The 10366-nt window shown below is 26.7% G+C and overlaps 1 protein-coding gene across 2 annotated transcripts; it reads left to right on the top strand.

Moving 5' to 3' along the window:
• The first annotated feature begins 4536 nt into the window (after nt 1-4536).
• LOC107909168 (cytochrome c oxidase subunit 6b-2) lies at nt 4537-8428 on the top strand. 2 transcript variants are annotated; one of them, XM_016836628.2, is made up of 4 exons: nt 4537-4711; nt 6908-6996; nt 7097-7178; nt 8135-8428. In XM_016836628.2, the coding sequence occupies exons 1-4, from the start codon at nt 4700-4702 to the stop codon at nt 8186-8188; spliced, it is 237 nt and encodes a 78-aa protein (XP_016692117.2). In that variant the 5' UTR covers nt 4537-4699; the 3' UTR covers nt 8189-8428. The 2 variants fall into 2 exon arrangements, with proteins under 2 accessions (XP_016692117.2, XP_016692109.2); XM_016836620.2 differs by having other exon boundaries at nt 4560-4711; nt 7085-7178.
• Nucleotides 8429-10366: the final 1938 nt, after the last annotated feature.

The raw sequence follows: 10366 nt of genomic DNA, 5'->3' as shown, positions 1-10366 counted from the left end.
CATGCTTATATGTAACATTATTTATAATTCCACTATTTACTTATGTGTTCATATCAAAGTTGTCCACTTGAGTTATAGTCACTAAATTATTTATATCTTGAGCTACAAAATTTGAAATTAAAATTTGCTTGATGTTTTTAAAACTAGACTCAAACATATTTTTACCATAAAAATTTCAGAATTTATAACTTAGCCAATAATTAAAGTAAATTCTTCAAATTTGTTCCTATTCTGCTGTTTGACAACTTCGACCTTTCTTTACTAAAAATTAATTATCTCTTAGTACGGGGTTTGGATGATTTTTCCATTTGTTTCTCTTAAAAATAGACTCACTAAGAATTTAAAAATATAAATTTGAACCCCTAATCATTTTTTACAATTTTTTATGATTTTCCAAAGTCAAAACAGGGGAACCCGAAATCAATCTGACCTTATCTCACAAAAATTCATATATCTCATAATATGAAATTTTTTTACTTACACCATATCTTCTATGTAAAACTAGATTCAATAGGCTTTAATTTTAATCTCTAATTCAATTTCTACAATTTTTTTATGAATTTTCAAAGTCAAACTACTGCTGCTGTCCAAAACTGTTTTAGTGCAAAATGTTGATAACCAAGTTTATAACACCCTCATTTCCTTTCTTTACAATATTTCCCATCACTTCCTCTTATTTCCCTTCACTAATATATCAAGAACATAAAATCTTATATAAGAAAAGTTTACTTTAACATCATTTTCGTACTTTTTCAATAATATCAAACTTGAAAATATATTGAAATCTTAATGTTCTTACCTTGTCCTATTGATCTCAAACCTTAACTTGATTTTCTCTCTCCTCCAACTTCCATTTTCTTGAATCCAAGGTGATTTTGTTATTCTCCATAGTCTCCTTATCACTTTTCTCTCTTGGGGATTATGAAAATTCCTTGAAATTCTAGGTGAAAATGGTGGAGTTTTGGTGGAATGACCAAATTGTAAAGATAACAAAGTTTTCTTCTTCTCTCCCCCTCACTCACGTTGGTAAGATGGGAGGATCTTCTCTTTTTCTTCTTTTTTTCCATCTTCTTCTCCTTTTATACTAGCTATTTATAATAAAATATTAGTAAAATATATCATTAAAATATTAATAAAATAATATTTATCTAATTAAATAATTATAAAATATCATCAAAATATCTCCAACACTATCATTGCCTTCTAAAGTTCTCTCTCTTTCTAATTTACCATTTTTCCCTTTATGATCTTTTAAAATTTTATCCTTAAATCATCACTTAATTTGGTAAAATTACAATTTAGTCCATTATACTTTTTTTCGCTTATTCAATTTGGTCATTATTAATCCATTTTCCTTAATTTCTAGATCCTTTTGCCTTTAAGATGTTTGCATTGTTGGCCTTTCACTTCAACTTTTCTATATTTATACTTATACCACAAAACTTTTCACATATTTACAATTTAGTCCACTCCTTAATTTAATACATTATGTCTTGTTTCTTGATTTAACTTTCTTTTGATATCTTGCAACTTTCGTTTTCATTGATCTTGTACCTTTTTTTTTGCTAAGATTTTATCTCATATTATTTACTACAAAGGGGTTTTAAGGATGTTATAGCCAGCCCCCTAGATCCGCCCCTAGCCTTTTTGATGCATTTTGGCAGTTCAAGTACCTAATTGAGTGCACAAAAAAAATCAGGGGCTTAATTGCATTTTTTGAAAAGTTTTGAGAGTCTTTTTTTTATGTATTTTGAAAGTTTAAATATTCAATTGAGTGCAAAAAAAGTAGGGATTTAATTACTTTTTTGAAAAAATCTAAGAGCTTTTTACACCCTTAAGACTATTAAAATTAAAGGATATTATATTATTTTTTATAATATTGGGGGTTAGGGGATGGGAGTCACATCACATTATTTATGTCAATGTTAAATGGGTGTCCGGCAATAACTTTAATCATCTCTTCATAAAGTTAAGACAATGAATATTAAATTGTTAAGCTTGAAATATAATTTAAAGGAAAGACACGTATTAATAACATTTATCAAATTAAATTTATATATTTCAAAAATAATAAGAGTTAATTACTTTCATTTATTAAAATTGAGTAAAGATAAATATAAAATTACAAAAAAATAGAATATTAACAATTTTGACATTGAAACAAATTAAATTAACAATATATAAAATAAATGACCTGTAAGAAATTATTAATAATATTATTTATATTATAATATATTAATATAATATTGAAATCATAATGAATTTTTGTACTATTTTAATATTAAATATTTTTAAAATTAAATAACATTAATATAATTGATTCTAATTTAAATATTTTGTAATTACATTAATTATCCAATTTATTAATTATTTTTTAAGAAATTCAATAAAAATTATAACCAAAAACTATTTTTATAAAAAAAATATAATTTTAATATATACAACCATGGTACAGAAATACAAACTAATGATAATATTAATTCAAATTAGTTATTTATGTATAATTTTTTTATATAATCAATATTTTTAAAAAATCATAAAATATTAAATACAATTATTTTTTAAAAATAGAAATTTGACATGATAAATTTTAAAAGTATCTACATGTTAAAAATTATGCTATCCAGATAAGATTGTTTTTATTTTTGTATAGGCTCTAATTTTAATACATATTATCTATATTATTATTTAAGATTTTTTTTTATTTTTTAAAAATCTAATAAAAAATTACATGTGATTGAATTTGAACTTGTGTTATCTACATTAATAAAATATTTACCACTAAACCAAAACTTTATTTATTATAATATTTACATTTTAATTTTATTATATATACTCTATGACACTATGATAAACAAGTGTAATGTATTTAGTATTCTTAATATGATGTATTTATATGTTTAAATTTTATTTCGCTCGCAATTTAATATTTTTTTATTTTAATATTGTATATATTTCATATGTTATTATTAATTAGTTTTAAGTTATACATTTCATTATTTATTATATATTGTTTTAAATTAATATATATTCTAAATAATATTCATATAATAGAATTTCTATATATTAAATTACACTTTAATGGTAAAAAAAATTGTGCACAATAGTTTTAACAATAGATTATGTATATTCACAATCTGAGTGAAAGATAAAAAAAAAATCATTATGTTGAAAATATATTTCTCAAAATTTTTTTTAACAATAAAATTATAGATGATGTGGTAAAGTACTTGTAAATAAATTCTAATATGTTTTGGATTTATTCTTTAAGCATTTGAAATTTAGTTGTTTTATTTAAATACTCCACATAAATATTATATTTTGTTAAAAAATTTAAGTAAATCTTATAATTAAGGGTGTATTTGATAAATTATTGAAAATCTTCCTTTTAATAAAACAAAATTTTTCAATATTAAAAGTTTTTAAATGTATTTGATATTCTTATTGGCTTTTAATTACTACAAAATTTTCTCTAAAAAAGTGTTGATTAAGATAAGTATGTAGATAGTTATTTTATCCCTGCTCATAGGAGTAGAACGTATTTTATGGCCAGCCGTTCACTTTTTTAGATAGTCCATGGTGAAATGATTAGTCACTGTTACTGACAGTGAATACCCTAATTTAAAAAAAATAAATAGTTATTTATCACTTAATATTGAATATGTTAAGTTGATATTATTTAAAAGAGTATATTTGAAATAAATTATCTATTCTTTATTTAGTAAAAAGTCAGATATCCAAATTTTTATATATTTTTGGTATAACCAAGGTTTCTTTCATATTCGTTTTATGATTAATAAATATTAATCTTTTTAGGGATTTGTGGTTGTCCTTTTCAAAAATATTGTCTCTAAAATTCGAAAGTGCAATGTACCTTACCTATATAAAATAAAACAATATATCTCATATTAACAAGATTAAATTTAAGAGAAATAATTTAAAAAAAAGTAGATTTAATTTTATCAAAAAACATAACTACATTTAATACATGATTTTATTAATATACCAAATAATTTTCTAATATATATTTACTTGTAAAGTTTAATAATAAAAATTTAAAATTTATTAAAAACCTAAAATTCAACATCAATGCGTGGATTTCACCCTCAAATCAAACCTAGCAAAGATATTTATTTCGGTAAACTGTACTTAAGAGGTATAGGGAACTAATCAAATTAGTCCCTCTACTATTAAATAAATCAATTTAATCTATGTATTATTTAAAAGAATCGAATAAGGCCAAATCGGAATAGAATTAGCATTTGCTATTTAAAAGTATCATTTATTGTTTAACATAGTTACTATTTTTAAATTTTTTATGGCTTTGTAAATGAAATATGTTGTTTAGAATTGAATTCCAATTGAGAAAAAAATAATTTTAACACATATTTTATACATAAAATGTTAACTTTATTACAATTTGGACTTATTTGATTATTTTAAATAGTATAGGGACTAAATTGATCTATTTAAGAATAGAGGAACTAATTTGATGTAGTCCCTATATTACAGTGACGTTCTAGGTATTTTAACCTATTTATTTCAGTATAATCATTTTATTTGATAACGCGGCGTTCTTTTATTGGTAATGGAACGAACCGGAGAGAAATAACTGGTCACTGTTTTTTAAGGCTATTTTAAAGTCGCCCATCAAAGATCAAAATCTGGTTTCGCTTCTTGCTCGTTCATCGGATCAGTCATGGCAGACGCGGTAATCTTCTTCTTCTTTCTTTATTTTTTTCCCCGCTTCTCCGTCTATTTTCCAAAAAAAATTCCAGAAACCAAAATTTGATTAACGATTCCCTTGATCGATCTAAAACTTATTCACTGTTTCCTTGTATATTTAATTTAATATGGGTCACTTCTTTTGATTTTTCAATACTTTCTGTTATAAAATTTCGAGGTTTTATTTGTGAATGTTCTCATTCCTTGTCAATTCTTGAACAAGAAATGGAATACTATGAATTGTAGAAGTCATTTGATATGAAGAATGTGAAAGTTTATTGCTTTAGGCAAAAAAAAAAACAAACAAAAAAAAAAAGATAAGAAAAAAGAAGGTACTTTTAATGCGGTATGTCCCATAAACTTTTAAGCTGAACGCTCTAGAAATTTGGTGGCTTAATGTAAGGGTTGTTTAAATCAAGGACTCAAACCCCATTGATGAGAATTGCGTTAGGTTCCGCATTCCTCGGAAAATTTGTTTATTGAATCAGAATATTGCAGTCTTTCTATGTTTCACATTTTATGTTAGATTGTTGATCATTGTAGTCTAGCCGCTTGAATCTCTTTATCTATCATGAAGAGGGAATAATTTTAGGAAACCGGCGATTCGGCGTGAAGTTTTCTTGAATAACTAATTCACAGCTTAATACGAAACTAGGATATAATTTGAAAGGTGACTTGAATGGTCACTACTTATTTCATACAGAAGCCTGTCTCTTGAAACCTCCATTTTGGCCCTTGTTCAGTGAATGATAAGATATAGAGTAAGTCTAACTTATTATCAAGGTCAAACATCACCTTTTAGCCATTATGAATTAATGTGTTGCAAACGTAAGAAATGTAGACACTGGTGATATCCAATTCTTATAATTAGGGCAGCATATGTTAACCGTAAAAGTCTTAACTGTAGTAAGCTTTATTGCATTAGAAACATAAATCCTGAATTAGTCAAAGAACACTGGATGACTGTAGTGGATTTATATCACTGAAAGTATTATCTAAAGGGAAATTAGAAATTAGATATTTAAAAGCAGAAAGTCAATTTCAACATAAGGTGTTTCAACATAAAGTATTATCTTTTTTTTTCTATGTTGGAATGTATAGAAGGAAAATCAAATACTAGTTTGTCCTCTTTTAACTTAATAAAGTTACTTTCATGTATTTTTTTGGTTTATCTATGATTTAAGAAATTTGTGATGTTGGACAGCTTTCCTTTCAGAGGCTGTTCTGGTATTATGGACCTTTTATGTGAGGATTAATTGATGGTTTGGTGGGGAAATTCACAATTTTGTTCTGGAAGTGGTAGAGTTTTGGTAAATGACTGTTCTTGGGTTTAAAGAGGTTAATCTGGGTCTAGTTGTAAATGTAAACAGTGAAACAAAATAACAAGAAAATGTCATATAGGTTTTGACCTTAGGAATCATTCCAAATGTTGTGTTTATCTGACAATCAACAATATAGTAATGCTGGAAATTTTCCTATAGTAAGTTTACCATTCAATAAAAGAAGATTACGTGTAGGATCCTAGCACTCCTGGTCCTGGTTAAATATGCTAAAATAAGAACTACCACTTCTAGTGCATTTAGGATTTTAACCGATGCTTGAGACTCTAATTAGGAAACTGACCGATTAACAAATTAACAAACTTGATTAAAACAATAATACCTAAACTATAATAAAAACCCAACAACATAAGGGGAATCCCAAAATAAGACTCTAAGATCTCGTCTTCGTACGCTTACCAATTTAAGTCTTGGGTATTAGAAGCAGCCTTGAGACTCCTCATAATCAACTTTGGAGGCTGCTGCCATTATGTTCCGTCAACTTGTGAACCATGAATTAGATGACACTTAGATTCTGCAGTGAGAGTTTTCAGATACCCTTTTGTCGGATTTTGGAACTGCAATTATCTTTTTTGTATGTTTCTCTTGGAAGCCTGTTGGCTGTGACTGATTCTTTATACATAGTCATGCCAATTGGCTTCTAATGTTATGAGTCTCTATATTTATTCTACTGTATAATTTCCTTGAAAGATTAATCTATAACCCCTGCCAATGGTTTCATGATTCTGGGCTGTCATAATTGGAAAGTATCACTTTGAACTGGTAACTGATTCACATCAAATTATCATCTATTAACTCTGATATTTCTTCCACACCATCTTTTTCATTGTATATTGTCCCAGATTGAACTGAAAACAGCCCCAGCTGACTTTCGTTTCCCTACAACAAATCAAACTAGACATTGTTTCACCCGCTACATTGAGTTTCATAGGTACACTGCTTGTAAAATTTCAGATTCTGCTTGTTATGGAACTATCAAATGTTTTTTTGCCCACACATCTTTCTTTTAACAATCTTAGAAGCAATTGCAGGTGCTTGGCTGCAAAGGGTGAAGAGTCTAATCAATGTGAGAAATTTGCCAAATACTACCGTTCTCTTTGTCCTGGTGAATGGGTGAGTATACCTTGTTTTTCTTATCATCATAAGTAAACCAGAGTTTACCTTCTTGCTTTTAGCTTGTAGTACCAAGCTCTGTCGTTCACAGGAAAATATGCCTTCTATGCATCATGTCTTTGTTGATGAAGCTTGTTATATATTCAGTATTTTCAGATACCAACTGATTCATATACATATATGTTTATATAAGGAAATAGCTTAAGCTCTGACAGTAAGGGCATAAGTAAACTACAGGTGTTTTTATTGCTTACCAGGTGTGCCCTTTATTGTGTTTATGTTGGGAATATAAACTTGTACTTCTGTTATTTTTTCCTTCTCACCATCAGAAGTGATGTAGCATATTAGCATCCTACAAGCTCTTCTATACGTCATATTGATAGGATTATCATTGATTTTGCTGATGATGTTTATTACAAATATGAAAGAAGTGTCTACTTGAACATGTTATTAGTTTAGGAACAGCTTTGTAAATTTTGTCGAGATATTAGACAGATAAGATTACCTTTGAGTTACATAGTATATAAAAAAAATGTTTATGACCTGTTATCTACTATCATATCCTAAAGAGTAAAGCTTCATTGAAGGACTATTGAACTCGTATATATTCCTTGGCAATCGTTGTCCACATGTAGAGACAGGCAATCGATGTATGTGATTTACGTGGACTAGATTGAAGGACTTTTGATCTCATATATATTCCCAGGCACTGGAGTTATTAATGCTGTAATCTGTTACCTCATGTGTGCTCTCTCATATTGGTGGGCTGTAATTACGATCCCAGTCTTCACTATTTACATTCTACACATTTTATATTATTGTGATTCTTCTTTAATAACTCCAGTGCTTGTATCCAGAGTTACTTGTAAAGGAAGTGGAATATAGATAACTTAAGCGGTTGTATTAAACTGATGTTTCCCATTTTAACATCCTGGATGTTGCTGAAATTGATGCAGATTGACAAGTGGAATGAACAGAGGGAGAATGGTACTTTCCCGGGTCCTCTGTGACTGTGATCACATATTGGAAAGTAGGTGAAGCATTGCTTCTTTGGCATGGAAAACTTGTCTTGTAGCTAGTTTCAATGGTTTTTCTTGAAAATTTCGAATTAATAAGCTACAAATGGAAATTTGTGGCCGATGAGTTGTTAAAAAACTGGAATATGCTCTGATGTTTTAATTCATGAACCTGCTTTTTTCAGCAGATTGTTTCATCTTCATTTACATTTTAGTGGTGTGGTATTACTTTCATGAATTTTTAGTAAGTTCTTTTTCTTTCTTGGCAAGGTTTGCCCATATACTGCTCACAGGCTAGGGAAATGATTTATATTTGCATTAAGGGTGGCTTTGGAAAGCCATTAAAGTATAATTGCTTTCAATTACATGCAGCATGTCAAGCATGTAAAGGTAATCATTATAATTAGTGTATCTTGATAAATTGAATGTAATCAGAACACTTCAATTTTTATGGGAGTGTTGAGAATTGGGATAATTGTGTTTCATTGAAGCATTTGAATTAAGAATTAAGATATCCATGTGATGGTCAAGGGTGTTTATCGTTCTAGATGTAGCCTGGGTTTGAGTCTCGCTAGTTGTGTTTGTTGTTCGGGTTTTGCCCTGTTATTGCAATTCAAAAAAAAAAAGAAGAGAAGAATTAAAGTACTTGAATAATTATAAACATGTATTTTATATGAGCTTAAGAAATTACTTTTTAATATAATATTTTAATTTTAAGACATTTTTTTAATTTAAAAATGTGGTTCTTATATTTAAATAAATTTATATGAAAAGTATTTAAGTAAACTGCATTATATTTATTTTTAATTTTTTTATATATTTAAAATAAATTATCTTTAATTTTTTAAGTTCAGTTTTGATTTTCATCTTATTGAGAAGGTAGTCTTTGATTTTTGTATTTTATGAGGTTGAGAAGTTGGCAAGCATGTGAAATTAAATTGTTTTTTTGTTAATTTGTTGTATATATGTTGTTGAAATATTTATGTTACTGACTCCTTTCATATAAATTGAACTGATGATTCTTAACTCAATATTATAATATTTCATTTGAGAATTTATATTTAGATTTGGATTATTATTTAAATGATAAGAATGGAGTGGACAAATTGGTCAAGATTTAATCACGTATTGGAAAAGTATAAAAATATGAATTTATCAAATCTAAAAATATTTGAAGGATTTTAAATTCATTACTAAATAAGATCTAAGAGAATAGTATAGTACTTTATTCAATTAGGTTTTTTTTTTTGAAAAATAAAAAGATAAAATTCATAATTAGACTAATGTTTTTTAATATATGATTAAGGACCGACAATAATGACAAGGGGTACATGTTGAACGATAAGAGGGAAAATAACTCAAAAATTACATAGTGCTGGATTAATTAGATAAAATTATATATGATATTTTTTTTGTTATTTTTATTAATAATGGTATTCTCAAATATTTTCTTTGATAAACATATTAATAGGATGATTTGATTTTAAATTTTGCTTGTAGTTTAGAGATTCTTTTTTCAAGCATTGTTGATGGTTTTTTTTATAATAATATCGTCTTTTAAAATTTAAAATTATTTAATTGTGTAATTACAATTTGTATTACAAAATGTGCCATTGAAAATTATAATATAATTATAGTTTTTCAATCAAACAAGTTTAAAAAATTAAAATTCTTTGTAATTATAAAAAATATATATTTAACTTGTTTGTTTTACAAATTTAAGAAATTGATTTCCTAGATATGACTATGTAAGTATGTTTTAGTGAAAGTACTTAGTTATTTTAAAATAATGCATTATGATTGAAATATAAATTTATTGAATAAATATAAAAATTATTGTGGAGTATGCATTGTATTTTGGTTAAATTAAGACATAAATAGAGAGCGACGCCGTGACGACATGATAGGGGGCGTGGCGACATGTCACACAATTTTTTCAGTTTTTTTCTTTTAGTCACATTTTGATTATTTGTCCCAGTTAAACTCTGATTAGCGTAAATTATTTTAAGATTATTTGACCTACGAATTTAGCCTATAAATAAGTCTTTTTATACCATAGAAAGATTAAACCATAACACATTTAAGTATTAGTTTTTACAAACTTTTAGGGAATTTTGTGTTTAAGTTTTAAGGGTTCTTATTTTCGGGGTTTAGTTTTTATTTTCATCTATG

The sequence above is a fragment of the Gossypium hirsutum genome, chromosome D08, assembly GCF_007990345.1.
Source record: "Gossypium hirsutum isolate 1008001.06 chromosome D08, Gossypium_hirsutum_v2.1, whole genome shotgun sequence".
Lineage (NCBI taxonomy): Eukaryota > Viridiplantae > Streptophyta > Magnoliopsida > Malvales > Malvaceae > Gossypium > Gossypium hirsutum.
This window is presented reverse-complemented; position numbering and strand designations above follow the sequence as displayed.

Bases quoted from the DNA above. Each gene is read 5' to 3' on its own strand.
- LOC107909168 (XM_016836620.2), top strand. The intron at 6,997-7,084 runs GTACACTGCTTG...TAACAATCTTAG, and splicing joins CGCTACATTGAGTTTCATAG to AAGCAATTGCAGGTGCTTGG. The intron at 7,179-8,134 runs GTGAGTATACCT...AAATTGATGCAG, and splicing joins CTCTTTGTCCTGGTGAATGG to ATTGACAAGTGGAATGAACA.